This window comes from Sabethes cyaneus, chromosome 2 (genome assembly GCF_943734655.1).
Source record: "Sabethes cyaneus chromosome 2, idSabCyanKW18_F2, whole genome shotgun sequence".
NCBI classification, from domain to species: Eukaryota; Metazoa; Arthropoda; class Insecta; order Diptera; family Culicidae; genus Sabethes; species Sabethes cyaneus.
In genome coordinates this window covers 222,073,335-222,088,617 of record NC_071354.1, presented here as the reverse complement: position 1 = coordinate 222,088,617, position 15,283 = coordinate 222,073,335, and the positions used below count along the sequence as shown (strand labels likewise).

The 15,283-nt window shown below is 39.7% G+C and overlaps 1 protein-coding gene and 1 non-coding gene across 2 annotated transcripts; one reads left to right on the top strand and one right to left on the bottom strand.

Moving 5' to 3' along the window:
- Positions 1-4,275: 4,275 nt before the first annotated feature.
- LOC128737941 (hairy/enhancer-of-split related with YRPW motif protein) lies at positions 4,276-10,465 on the top strand. Its single transcript, XM_053832724.1, has 3 exons — positions 4,276-4,475; positions 7,790-8,004; positions 9,732-10,465. Exons 1-3 carry the CDS (start codon positions 4,276-4,278, stop codon positions 10,463-10,465), a joined length of 1,149 nt encoding a protein of 382 aa, XP_053688699.1.
- Positions 10,466-10,505: 40 nt separating this feature from the next.
- On the bottom strand, positions 10,506-10,577 carry Trnae-uuc (transfer RNA glutamic acid (anticodon UUC)). Its single transcript has one exon. It is a non-coding gene; the product is annotated as a tRNA-Glu (tRNA).
- Positions 10,578-15,283: the final 4,706 nt, after the last annotated feature.

Genomic DNA, 15,283 nt, shown 5'->3' with positions numbered 1-15,283 from the left:
GATTCTCTTTTTTTCTTGCTCTACTATCCATTAAGAATACTAAAAAGCTGCTTTTATTTCAAAAAGTCTGAAAAAAAATATGACGACAAATTGTCCCATCTTAAAAATAATCGCATATCAGTCCCACCAAATGTTTTTCCAGGTTATGGCCATATATTTTACTTCAATCCATATAAACAATATTTGTTGTTGTTTTTACGCTTTTTAATTATTAAAAACCATCAGTTAATTGATAAATAAATTCCATACGAAAATTAATTGAATAATTTTCGTTGAAACGGGGCCACTAATGACACGTGAGGTCTTCAAATATTGGAACTCTTATACTTGATTGGTTGGAAATGGTTAAAATATGAGAATTCTTAATACCTCGAAACAGTGGACCCCTCGTTCGTGAAGGGATTGATGGTTTAAAAAAAAGTTAAATTTTTAGCAAAATATTGAAATATATATCATGAAATGCTTCCTAAATTTGCAATGAAACAACTAACAAATGGCATAGTTCTGTAACGAAGAAGGTTGAAATTCCTGAAGTAAAAATTAATTTTTTGGTGGTCATCTTGGATTTGGTCACTTTATTGGATTTTATGACAAAAATCGCTGTTTCCACCATGAGTACCTCAACCGATTTTTATTTTAAGACCACCATTGGAAAGCTGAGAAAAAATGCTATTAGTAGCATAACTACATCCGTCACAGAACGGTTTTGACTGAGAAGAGCTGAGACTGATATGCGATTATTTAGCTACTCGATGGCCTAAGTAATCAGTCTCTATCTAATTTTTAATTGCAATTTTCACAAAAAATGCAATGTTTGGATAAAGAAGTTATATTACAAGTCTATTTCAATATATTATGTCGAAAAAATAGGAATAAACTGCGCTCAACAGGTGAAATAACCAAAACAAGAAAAATACCTTCAAACGCTGTTTTCTCAACTCGAAGATATTGCAGATGGGACTCATATGCGATTATAGGCAGATTATAGCGCTGCAATAAATTGAATCTTTCTACCACTGAGGTTGCTCCTTTTCTTGGACAGTCGTTCAACCATATCCATCGACGACAAGGTCAACAATAAGCAAACGTAAAGCATCTTACTCCACTGGTTCTGATGAAATTTCGTTCATCCTGCTCAAAAAGGTGCTCTACCAGCCTGATAACTCCACTGCGCCATATTTTTAGTATGTCGTTTGCGGATGACAAGTTTCCAGCCTTTTGGAAACCTTCGTTTTTGGTTCCTACTTATAAAAAGGAAAATAAGATGCACATTGAAAATTATCGTGGAATTTTTACCCCGAGTGTGGTTACTTAGTAGTTTCAGCTGGTTGTAATGGACAATACTTTTGGATTTTGCCAACAATATATTATGGAGGCCCTGCATGGATTTGCGCTAGAACGCTCGACTGTAACCAATGTTTTGTTATTTACTACGTATTTCGGAAAGCAAACTGCTGCAATTTATTTCGACATGACCGCAGCCTTCGAAAACATCAACCTTAGCCTGGAATTGGGACTCTACGGCAGAGCTATCAGCTGGTTACGTTCGTACCTCGTTGGTCGTCAGCTAACAGTGAAAATAGGTGATAATTTTTCTAGTAAATTTGCTGCCTCATCTGGGATTCCTCAAGGTAACCACCTCGGACTAATGATTTTCCTTATATAGTTCAACGATGTGAATTTCTAACTGAGAGTTTGTCTTTCTCGATATGAACATCTTTAACCAGGTTAACTCTATCTCCGATGCCCCTATGTCGTTATACCGCTCATTGGGGCGCATCCAACTCACGAAAATTGCTGCAAGTATGGAATCCTCACTATTGCAATGGAGTTGACAGAATCGACAGCAGAGATTTGTGGAGTTTGCCCTTCGACGCCTTCCATGGAGAGACTCGTTCCAGCTACCCTCCTGCACAAGTCGGATCAATTCTGGACACTCTGATTGTCCGCTGCATTGTCGCTTGTGCTATTTTCATGTCTAATGTGCTTTCTGCTAGAACTTAACCTCCAGCTTTACTCACCAGTACCCATCTAATAAATATTTTGCACCAGGTTCAGGTATGATCAATAATTTGGCAAAGCCGTGGATTTCTGTGAATTTTAGCGATCTTAGATTCTTTAGATCTACGGTAGTATAGCTGGACTTCTTCGATTATTCAACAAGTGTTGCCGAAGGATTTAATTTTAATTTTAAGGCAATTTCATACAATTTAATTATTATTAGAGCATTAAAATAGCCTGCTTATTAAGTAAATAAATATAAATATAAACTCTATGAGTGTCTCATACATAACTTTTTCCAAATCTGCCAACATAAACAAAATCAAAGCTGCACTAAGCGTGTCAAGCCTGTTTGCACATATAAAAACGCTTATTTACTCCATTCAGGAAGCTGTCGAAACGGTTGTATGTATGACATTTCGCCGAATACTATTTCGCGGAAAACTAATTCACAATTGACTATAACGCAGAATATACTGTTTCGCAGAAAGTACCATTCCGAGGGGAACATTTTTGCAGGCAGTACCATTTTGCGGAAAACTGTTACGCAGAAAATTCCTTTTTTTTCGAAAACTGAATTTTTGCGGTAAACCAATTAATTAAGCTTGTCGCTTTCACTATCACTCGTTCGGACCTAACAGAAGGAAAGTACTAGAAGCCTACATAACTAGGAAAACAAATAAACCTAGACAGAGGTGATTTCTGCGGGGGGCTACCCTGAGTCATCTATAAAACGTTTACGACACCATGCAGAATTTGCTATAGAAGTTTCCGCAGGATTGTTTACTCTGGTAAATGGTTTTCCGCGAAATGGTACTTTCCGCCAAATGGGTTTTCGTGAAATAATACTTAATTTAATCTTGAATTAAATCATAAGACAACGAGAACCACTTTCTTGAAGGAGTCATAAACTGTCCAAATATTATTTAAAGTATTGAAGTATTCAGCTGAAGACGACTTTCTTTTTACACTACATCCACCACCTCTCAGACGTCGACAGACCCAACTGATTGTAGATCAAGGTCACCGGGACATGTGCCACTTGTTCGTCCAAAGTTTTCTTCCGGTTAACTCCAAACACGTGACTCTCCACCAAGCGTTACGCCGCCGGCCGCCAAAACACAGTACATACAACATAAACCCTATTGATCCAACAATGACGTTGGCGGTTGCGGTGGCGTCGGCTCCACACGTGACCAAAACGCGAGGCAAAAGTGCATCCAACAAGTGTACGCGCCATTCGGGAGGGCAGGCAGCGCACACAAGAAACGAGATCATCAAACGTTTTCGCCGTGGATATCGTGATGAACCCTACCGGATGGATCCTGCCGTCGACGGAAGCGGCACACGCGCACATTCGCACTTCAAAACCACCATTCAATTTAGCCCAACCACCCACCCACCCTAAATCGTACGGCGGCGATCGCCTTATTGCGACGTTGTTTTGCACGGAGGATGGAAAGAGACCGGAGATAACCGGTACTGCTCGCTCGCCTTGTAGAGACGCGAGGCAGCCACGCTCCGAGGCTCTGCCAGCACGTGCAAGCATCGTTCTCTTTAAGCAGCGATGAACCGAAATTCATTTTCTTTCCGAAGGGTGGGGATAAGAGCAAAAGCGTTTTCCTTTAGAAATGGGTTCCCCCACCAACCGACAACGACTATGAGGTGGTCATTTCACTCCGATCGACCTGCCACCGTAGGCGCCCTCCATTCCGTTGTCCATGCCAGCAGGCATGCTGCTTCGAGGGTTATGCAGCTCAAGCCGAGCGCCTGCTGCGATGTCGAGAGCGCATAAACATAACGTTCATCCTCTCACTTTCGCAGGCACTCTCTCACCCTTTGCCCTATGCTGCTTTCCACACAAGTGATAAAAATCATAAACATTGCGCGCCCGGGAGTGGGGATGGCACATGCATTGCATGCGTTCGGCATACGTCATTAAATCAGTCGGACGTCGTTTGTACACATGACAAGTCACGTGTAGGCCTTACGGTCGCAAAAACCGGAAAACACACAATAGCAGAAACGAGTGCGCCTAACGGGACAAGTGGAAGAACAGCAACGGCAAGCGAGAACGAGGACTTGTACAAATTTTATCGAACACTTTTCCAACCAATCAGTTTAGTTGAACCGCAAAATATTTATTATTGGCGCTCGTTACTAATTACGCCGGGAGCGCACAGTGCGTCTGTCACTTGGAAACACGTGAAACTAAGCCGTAGTACGAAGTACGTAGAAAGGAAAATTTTCGCTAGTGCCTAAAAACGTAGGAGTATGGAACATCACCACCATCATCACAACACCCCGCTGCACTGGGGCTACTCGACGGCGGCCGGCATACCGGTGGCCAGTTCGACGCCGAACCATCACCATCAGACCACGTGGACACCGCCGTCCTCCAAGGGCGTCAAGCGAACGCTGTCGGAGTCGCTCTCGGACGACGACGTCTACTCGGAGGAGTCCGGCAAGGAGCAGTGAGTATACCTATTGCTTGATGTTTGCCAATTTGGCAAGACAAGACGGGTTTTACTGGAACTTTAGAAATTAAATCTTCCGTATCGGTAGCATGATGTATGCTAAAGTTTTGCTACCGGAATAGTGCCAAAGTTTTTCCAACTTTTGTCGGCATTTGGCAGTCAGTTGTTGAAATTTGGCGACTGGTTTAGTATAAGTATAATTCCAGCTTCCTGCCTAACAAACAAACAACTGTTTAAGTGACCTTCAGCATTAACGCTTTAGAGTAGTTTCCGTTTTTAAGTGAATTTTAGTGATCTAGTGATTAACGAAAAGGGTTTTTTATCGCCTAAAATGAACTAATAAGTTGTGAGATATTTGTATCAAATTTAATTAATGAAGTAACTGTGTCATCCCTTTAACTTAAAAATATAAGATTAAAAACATGTGTAAAACAACAAAATTATTGACGAACTATGGCTTAGAACTTAATTTGTATAAAAGTACAAAGTTTATGTACCTTTTTGTGGATTTTGGGCTGAGCAGTTTGCATATTGAAATTCCTAAAATTTGTTGGTGATTTATTTAATATTAAAATCGAATTGTAGGATGCTTAAATATATTTAAAAACTGTGATTTTCTCTTGACAAATCTATTTTTTCGTTAAATTTTTATTGAACTTTTACCTACCGTTTTTGTATTTTTTTTATCGTTTTACATTGTTTTTATGCTAAATGTTGTGGCAAACAAATTGAACCTTTGAATCATCGATCTACGATGAATTATCTGAGGTTGATGCAATCCCTACGAGCGTTAAAGTAGCACTTCGAAGAATATCTAATATATATAATTCTAATATAACACCAGAAAACACTGTTAAATCCATAGTCGCTTTTTACGGGACTTTTTTTGCAAACTTCGGAATTTACGCCATTTTCCCATGTGATTTTGAAGATTAACGTGGTTTACTACGCAAATTTCTTGGGAATTACACAGTTTTTTTTTACGAATTTCAAAGTTTACCAGTTTGTTTTGCCAATTTTAGTTATAAATACTCGAGTTTATGCAATTTTTATTTGCAAAAATGACGAAATTTATGGAGTTTTTACGGTAATTTCGGGAATTTCGAATTTTGTAATTAAATTTCGGAATTTATGCAAATTTTTTAATTTACACAGTTTTTTAAACGGTTTTCGGGATTTACGCAAATAATTACGCTAAGTTTAGGATTTAAATAAATTTTTTTTACGCGATTTTCGAACGTCGCATGGTTTATTACGTGAATTTCGGAATTTGCGCAGTTCTTTCTCACGAATTTCGAGCTCTACCCGTCTTTTTTCGCTAATTGCAGACATAAATCCCGGAATTTACGCAGTTTCTGTGTTAGTTTTGCGATTTACGTGGTGTTAAACACGAGTTCTGAAATTTTTGCAGATTTTTTACACGAATTTCAAAACTTTTCAAAAGCTTTTTATATGAACTATGGTATTTACATAACTTGTTAGACTAATTTCTGGCGAATTCCGGATTTTTTTCGCAAATATCCTAACTGGCATGATTCTTTTACAGGATTCTCGAAATTTATGCAATTTATTACGCCAATATTGGAATTTGCGCAGTTTTTTGCGCGAATTTCAAAGTTCACCGGTTATTTTCGCTAATGTCATACATAAATTCTGGACTTTTTCGTGCGGTTTTCAAATTTCACTTAATTTTTTAGACAAACTTCCGAATTTACGTCGTTTTGCACGCACATTTTGGAATTGACGCCGTTGTTTACGCGAATTCCGGAACTAGCGGTTACTTTTAAATGAATTATGGTATTTACGTGGCTTTTTACACTAATTTCAGAGCAGCAAATTCCAGAATTTTTTGCAAAATTTTGAATTTACGTTATTTTTTTCAAAGGACTTTCAGAACATATGCAATTCGTTACGCAAATTTGGACATTTTAGTGCAGCTTTTTGCACGAAATTGGAAGTTTACCTAGTTTTTTACGTTAATTTCATACATAAATACTAGAACTTGCATTGTTTTTTGTGCAATTTCGAAATTTATTTGTTTTTCACGCTGATTTCGGGATTTATTTCGGTTGTTTGTAAATTTTAGATTGTACGTTTTACTTGTATTTTTACACGAATTTTGGGATTTACGCAGTTTTATACAAGATTTTTGGAATTTAAGCAATTTTTGTTCGCGTATTTCACAGCTAGCGGTTATTTTTAACTAAATTATGGGATTAACGTGGATTAACACGGAATTTAGAATGGCTTTTTTATGCAATTTCTGGAATTCACATAGCTTTTTGTGCATTTTTTGGAATTCACGTGTTTTTTCACGCGAATTCCTGAATTAATGCCAATTTTTCAATTTAAAAGATTTTTTCCAGGATTTCCGTAGTTTATTACACGAATTTTTGGTTTTACTCAGCTTTTTTTTGCGCGAATATCGAAGTTTTCCGGTTTATTTCGCTAATTTCATACGTAAATTTTAAAATCTGCGCGATTTTTCTTTTTGCGAATGTTAAAATTTACCCGGTTTTTCACGGAAATATCGGGATTTACGTCGTTTTGTGGCAAAGTTTTGGGATTCACTCAGTTCGTTTGCTTGAATTTCAAAGGTTAGCCGTTTTTCTCTTATTTCAGACATAAATCCAGAAATTTATGCAATTTTTGGCGCGAATTTCGAAATTTACTTGTCTTTTTAACCCAGATTTCAAGATTTGCATGGCTTAGTACGCGTGTTTTGAAATTCACACAGCTTTTTACGTGAATTTCTGCGTGTCCTACTAGCAAATTCGTAATCAACCGGTCAAGAAACTGGTTCGTTGAAGGTCCGAACAACTGTGAGGCTCCTTTTCGTTTGCATTTCATCGCAGTAGGCTCAACAATCTGGGATAGAAAAATTATCGTTTTCAACTCAATTTCCAGAAACGTCGCTTTTGCTAAACGATCATTCATTAGACAATAAGTCAATTGTACCGGTAGCGCCAATCACTTTGCAATTGTCCCTTCCCAAGTCCAACGAGGTCTCACGAGCCGAGCCCCCTTGTTTTCCTTTTTTCGAAAACCCACTGAAGCGGTGAGAATCCCGCAGAACGGCGCGGCATACAAACTTTCAGACCCGCACATGTAGGGGTGCGTAACGAAATGGAAAAAGTCATATATTATGTTACAAGTCTACAATTCCCTCTCGCCTCTGGTCCCCCCTTCAAACCCAACTCAACCGACGATGACGACGACGACGACGACGGCGACTTGTTGCCCCTCTTTTGACTGTATGGCGACTAATTTGCTTCCTTCTTCTACGTTCTATTTTTTTTCCCACGCCACAGCACCTCACCTGGCGAATCGGACAGCTGTCAAATGCTAAGTCGGAAGCGACGACGTGGAGTCATCGAGAAGAAACGCCGGGACCGGATCAATTCGTCCCTCTCGGAACTGAAGCGGTTGGTTCCGAGTGCCTACGAGAAGCAGGGCTCCGCCAAGCTGGAAAAGGCCGAAATTCTGCAACTCACCGTGGACCATCTGAAGCAGTTGCACGCCAGAGGTAAGGACCATGTTTTTTTTTGAACTAGCAAAAATTGGACAACCGGAAATTTTCTCATACTAAACGATGCAAGTCCACGTGTAACACGAGATGATTTATCATCTCAGGCACACAGCATTCAGACACATCACTCGAATGGCAATTTCTCTAGAAGAGGAAACTTTTAACCCACCATCTGTTGTTGTACTGCTTGACCAGAGCAAGGACTTCACTTCCTTGAAACAGGATAGCAGTCTTACGTAATTAACGAAACAAAGTCGTCACTAGTCTGGCCTGCGAGACAAGGCAACCGGGAAGACCCCTGACGTTCCCACATTGACTTCATTTCACATTCATTCTCGTGCTGTCTCCTTTGCGTTCGTCCCTCGCAAGATGTTTATCAGGTACCCTTACCACCATGCCATTCGGTGGCATGGAACTTAATACATCCGGTATCCTTTTTCCCACGATCCCACAACACAGCCGGGCTAGAAACAAGGACACGTTTGTGTGGTTGCCGAAGGCAAATAGACTTTTCTTTGTCCGGTTGGTTTCCGATATTTTGTTTAAATTTCGAAATCGAAAAATACCACGATTCTCTTTTGGGTTTCATCCGATCAGACGTGACCGCAGTTTAATTTTTAAAATTTCAGAAGATTGACCTGTTTTTAAAAAAAACTCGAATCTGGGTTAACTGCCAGTTGACCAGGCCCCGAAAAGATGCTCGATGTGAATGCAATTGCCATAAAAAAGCATTCGAAGTTATTGGTAATCATTGGATAGGATATATAGGTTTCCCATCACCACAGTAAAGAAGCTGTCTATACTTACTGCAATCCCATTATCGGCGTTTATCTCTCTGCTAGCTCGTCTGGCTGGGCCAATTTTCGCGCTAATCGCTCACCCCTGCGACCACCAGCACCGCGACCGAGAATCCTTTTCCGTTCCGGATCGTGAACCACAACACGTCGGCCGGCGAACTGTGGACCGGTGGGAACTCGGGATATTTTCCCGATATTTTAATGACTCGCACACCCGCTCCACCCTCTCTCACGCCGGTCGGCTCGCAGACACTCGCTATCGTCCCCCGAGGCGGTAGTTCTGGCTTTTTGTTTGCGCTACTGCCATAATACATTACATATTGTTTAATATGTGAAATCATCATCAAAACATTATCGTGCGCGGCGGCCGAGTTCGGTGTGAGCAATACACGCGAGAATCGACTTCCACCCTTCTTCCCAGCGGGACCGGGTTTTTTTTCTCGGTTCGACCCCGGCTACCGACTGTGGGAAATGGCTAGAACGAGATAGGCTAAATGCAGCCAATTGCCGGCGCGGTTCTACCGCTACTGCTGCTGCTGGTGGGAAAGGGAACTCGAGAGCGGCCTCTGCTCACACACGACGACGGTAGAAATAATACAAAAATTGGAATAGGGGGAATATGCATGAGATATATTTTTTCGTGCGTTCCTCCTCCCGGCTGAGTGATGGGTAAATATGTGTGCTGTATAGTTTTGGGTTTCGGTTCCGATTCGTGGGAACGTGGAAAAGTTAGAACCGCCACGAGAGTGCAAGTCAAAATGCCAGCCACTGCCCGGTTCGGCAGTCGAAATTGATATTTATGGGTAGATTGGGACCTGTTAAGTAGGATTATTATGTTATTATTTTGATTGAAGTGCTTATGAAAGGTACGAATGATCTGCCTCGCTTATTAATGGCGGTCCTTTTGTGTTTATCCTTTTTTCGCAGGATTGGACGACACCAGTTACGATCCGCAACGGTTCGCGATGGACTACCACATCATCGGATTCCGGGAATGCGTCGCCGAAGTCGCTCGCTATCTAGTCTCGATCGAAGGAATGGACGTCCAGGACCCCCTACGGCTTCGCCTCATGTCTCACCTGCAGTGCTTTTTAACACAGCGAGAACTTTCCTCGAAGGCTAACGCAAGTCCAGGCTGGTCGCACAACAATTCCTACCAATCGGCTTATCCACCCGCATCCACCTACTACCATCAGAACTACGCACCACAAAGTGCATCGTCGTCTGCGGCCTACATTCCACAGGTTGCTACAATCCCGACACACGACCAGACGAATCTGTCGCATGCATCGGCCCTGCAAGCGGCTCATCAGGTGCCGCACACACTTCACTCATCAGCGTACGCAACAAGTGCCACCGCTAGCTCGCACGATATTTACACGAGCCAGCACGATGCCAGCACTCATCAACAGCAGGCGCAGCATTCCCAGCAACAGCAGCAGCAGCCGCAACAGTCGCAATCGGCAGATCCAAACGGTCCCACCTACACCGACATCTCCAACCTGCACCCAAGCAGAACCATTTCCGCTAGCATCGGCTACGGAAACGCTCAGTATCCGGTTAGTACTTCCACCCACGGTTACAGCTCAACTTCCAACAGCTACAACAATAACAATTCCTCCAAACCTTATAGACCCTGGGGAGCAGAAATGGCGTGCTAAAAATTCAATAGTGCATCATTAAAAACGAAGAAAAAAGATGTTCCCATACCGGGAATCGAACCCGGGCCTTCTGGGTGAAAGCCAGATATCCTAGCCACTAGACCATATGGGAGAGGATGCTGCCTGGGTTAGATAATCCGGAACACGTTCTCAGAAACCAACCAAAGTGATAAAAAACCAACAATTTAGATTTCAATTTTACGAAGTCAAATCAGCTCAGAAACAACGTTAACACATGATAGATCTAACAACGATAAGTGAAAGGTTTTTTTCTCAACTAACGTGTAGTTTATATTCACCTGCCTAAAAGTCATTTTGGAAGAGAGAGCTTTAAACTACATAATCATGCACATAGATCGAGATTTCAAATAAGCTGCCTGACCATTTATGTCAGGTGAAACTATTTAAGGCTATTTATTTTTTTAGTCTAAGACAGCAAAGAACTACATATATTTTTGATACCAAAACGAATCGTAGATGAGGGACAACACATAGACAGAGAGCTTTAACTTTAAGGATGAAACTAATCGAGTCAATTAGATGCGTAAGAGTAGCGTTAGCCAAACAGAAAGAAAGCGTGTTGTACTGTAGTAGATAGCAAACCAATGTTTCTACATCTAGAGAAACCAAAGTTGTGATTCTTATAAGTGTATATATTTTCTAAGGATTTTACTGAAAGTGAACCATGAGAATAAAATTTTTATTGAATACCAGCTTGTTCAGCTTTTAATCCGTTTACAGGGGCAAAAGCGTTAGCTCAAAATCGACACGACGTTATTTGTCCTTCAAACTTCCACATAAGATCACGCCTCGGTTCCGAGTGAACCATACTTTAGCAAAAAAATTTATTCATTCTTAGGGTAAAGAACTAGTTTTAAGCAGTCTAAGCGGGTCACTGATTGTTTTACCTTATTACAAGCGATGGGTTGACTGAGTGGGGGATATCAGCATACCAATCTTCTTGCTATCTTTAGTTCTTCAAGCTGTTACCATTGGAAGACACTATTGTTGAGCTAAACTTTTGATTTTTCGCTTTGAAAGTTGGAGCGGCGGAACTAATTTTGAACACACCGAACCCATTTTCACCCGCAAGGTGCTTTTTTAAGCAATCCTGAAAACTGAATTTTTTTATGTCCCCTTAAAAAATCCCTCGAACTTTTCCCCCTATTCAGTAAGTTCGCGTTCCTATCCGCGACCTGCTAATCGACATCTGATGCGTAATCGGCATAGCGTATCGGCATAGATGCGTAAAAAGCCATCTGTCTAAATTGTTTATCGGGGCATACACTCACCGCACCATTCGACAAACGGTAGTCGTCGTCTCTTTTATCCTCTGGTGTTCTTATGGGAAACTGCGAGTTTGACGTCTCACTCGCTGTTCATAAGGATGGTGGGAGAACAAAAGAGGTAAACATAGCAGTACAAACGATTCGACTCAGAACAGTGTTGTCAAAGCAAATAACATTGGAACACATCGTTGCTTTATTAAATCACTGAGAAAATCTTCGAAAATTATTGAAAAAGCTGTCTTTTGTGTTGTTTTTAATAAAGAAAAATTAATTATGAACATGCATTTCTCTTGAAAGTATTGAACCACGTTTTCACCATAGGAGGTTTCAGTTAATTTCAAACTTAAAATTCTTATTTCCAGAACCGAAACAGTGTCTTGGCAACACGATAGTTCATCAGTACCCAAGTAACCACAAGCATTAACGCATAACCCCATATTGGCTGTAGCTCGGCATCGCTAATACCAGACAGCGGTATATCAGCAATTCGCATGGTTAAAACTTTTGTATAAACATTGCTAATGCGCTTAAGCATTATCGTAAATTAGCATTATTAAAAACACTATTTGCGTATATAATGTTACAATATGTTGCTTACAAGCTTTAGGGCAAATCTTTAAAACGTACCGTAAATGTTAATAAAATGCTTATACCTGACTTCGTTTTTGCTTATTTACGGCCACTACTCATGCTCTGTTTCACCTAACTGCTGCTGTCTTTTTTCAACCAATTGAATTCTAAAATGAACTACGAACGACGATTTAAGTACGACTAATTACAACCCACTCATCTATAACAGCTGTGGTTAAGATATCAAAGGCGCCAGCAAATGAACCATGCAGGGATACACGCACCCAGGTTCAAGTCTCATTAAAGGTAATATTTGAAATGCAAAAAAATGCATTCGTCGTAAATAATGGAGTAACGAATAGCTTGAGAAGCTGCTAGAATCAGCGGACTTAAAAAATAAATATGAAAATATATATTTATTTTTGTCCTTTGACACGCCCGCCGAATTGATGTTTTTATATTTTTTTCGCAAACAAACTAAAAATAACGATATGTCGATAATGCAGACGAAGCGATGTTTAATTCAAGCCGTAATGGTGCTTTCGCAGTTGCTATTATAATGCAGCTTTAATTTGACAATAGTGGGGCCCTTTTCCACTTTATTACTGCATTTATTGTACATGTAAGAAAATAATACATTATATGATATACTTTGTAGCGCACTATAAAGCATTACAATTGAATTGATATAAAGCTTCGTGGTTACTTGGGTAGTGCTGCAGCTGCTGCTACTGGTGAACAAGTTCCGTCAATTCAGAATTTGTTTTCAGTTTTGTTAGAAAATAATAAAACTTTCGGCTAGTGACAAAGCCTTAGATAATAGAAAAAAAGAGACTGAATAATATGGTATGTCACAATTGAGTGCTTGACTTTCAGAGTGGTTGTAATCAGTGCTGAAAATTTGATGAATTCGTTAGTAGCGAGGTGGCGATTGCTGAAGAGCAGCTGAAAAATGTACGTTTTTGGACAACAATTTTTAATTCATCATATTTCTTGTCGGAAACCCAGTAAATTGTGTTTGTGTGAATTAAATGTATGGTTAAGTGATTTGCGAAGATGATCCTATCAAAAGATTTTGAAAATATGAATAAAAAAGTGCATTTTCGGATCATTTATGTTCAACTGATTAAAATAGGTAACACTGCTTAAATCGTTCCTTACCCTAATTATTGTCTACAAACGTTCGGTTAAAGCTGTGAAGTGAACCATTTCGCGAAATTTTGGCTGTGAACTAATCAGTTCAAATCAGTTCAGAATGCGAACCATTTCATATTTCTAGATAGAATTAACAAAAGGGCGAATGTCGCAAATGTAAACAAAACGGGTGAGAGTTATTTTTTGCTGGACCAGCATAGGAAAATCAACTCTCACTCGGTTTGTTTACGCTCAACCCGGTAATAATGTGACAGCTCCCATACTAATCAAACGTACCTAAAACTGCTGGTTCATGGTTCACGACAGATGTTTGAAAGCGGCGTAAATATCGTAGAAAGAGTTTATTATCATATGTTTTGGCAAAAAATCCCTTGTGCATATAAGATCTGAATTGGGTATTGTAATTTTCCCGAAAAAGTTGCTTTTTTGCCTCATTTGATAGCCCGTCGTTTTCTGAATCTAACAGTTCTTTTTTTATTTCAATTAAGTGAATATTTGATGAAAAAATTAATAAAAATCAAAAATAGAATGATTTGCTGTTTGACAGATATTAACCAAACCGATTGATTGAAATGATGTCAGAAGTTCTCTTCCTCTCTTCTATCTTTCTGATAGAGCTTTTCATTTTGACCGAGCTTTTGACAGCTCCCATATGAAACCTGTATCGGCTGATGATCATAGTTTATCTATCCACTGTGTTGTCTAAGGCGAGCTGAGAAGAAAAATGGTTTACTTATAAGCTATCGTCTTATCCTAAAAAAAATTTTTAAATGAAAAAAATGCTTTTTTTATTACTTTCACTCGTCAAATTTGAAAAAGTCTTCTAGTGACTTTACAGTGACATCATATATTATCAGAATATGTGAGAATTTAAATACCGCTAAAATACCCAATTGGTTTATTATTTCAATAGAGTATTTTACGAACTGACAACATTATGTCAAGTATCAAAACGTTTCCGTGGTAATGACAATAGCAGCATAACTGGTTCTTCTGTCATAATAACATGCTCTATTTGGTTCTGTCATGTTACAGAGTGTTTTTGTACAACTGCAACGATCTCAATTGCTTAAATTTACTCTTGAATTTTGCCTAACTTGTTCTGTTAACAACAAAATCGATCCAGCAATAATGAAAGAGCATTTCATTTTGAATTGCGCAGCGGATAACTTTCAATGAAACACGCAATATTTAAATACTTTACAGCAGACAACTCGTACACAAGAGTGACAATCTTGTAATAAATACCGCTTTTTATCTTGTAAACAAATCAATCAAACAACCCACCAAGAATTCAAACAGTTTTACCGAAAACATGAAACGATGCTGAAATAATCAACACGCACTTTTCAAATCGTTGTCCAGACAGCTTTTTGCGTTTACATTTAACGTAACAAAAATTAACATTTCCTTTGGAAATCGAAGGTGCGTCAATTTTGAACGGCACGTAAAAACGATCGTCGCGACATTTTTGACACTGGCGGGTGTTATGGGAAACTGTTAATAACTGTCACTTTGTTACGGGGCAGGGTTACTAACTAACTGGTTACTAACAAGAGGGCGAATGTCGCAAGCGTAAACAAACCGAGTGAGAGTTGATTTTCCTATGATGGCCCAGCAAAAATTAACTCTCACTCGTTTTATTTACATTTGCGACATTCGCCCTTTTGTTAATTCTATCTAGACATGTTCGGTGAATAATGGCAGCACTGGCTCGCGCTGACCGCCTTTCCGCCGCTGTCAAACTTCGTGCACGAAAACAGAACGTCAAAAAACTGTTCATTCGCACGTTCATTACTCCATC

Coding starts and splice junctions, on each gene's coding strand:
- LOC128737941 (XM_053832724.1), top strand. CDS start 4,276: ATGGAACATCACCACCATCATCACAACACCCCGCTGCACTGGGGCTAC. Junction 4,476..7,789: donor GAGGAGTCCGGCAAGGAGCA/GTGAGTATACCT, acceptor CCCACGCCACAG/CACCTCACCTGGCGAATCGG. Junction 8,005..9,731: donor GAAGCAGTTGCACGCCAGAG/GTAAGGACCATG, acceptor CTTTTTTCGCAG/GATTGGACGACACCAGTTAC.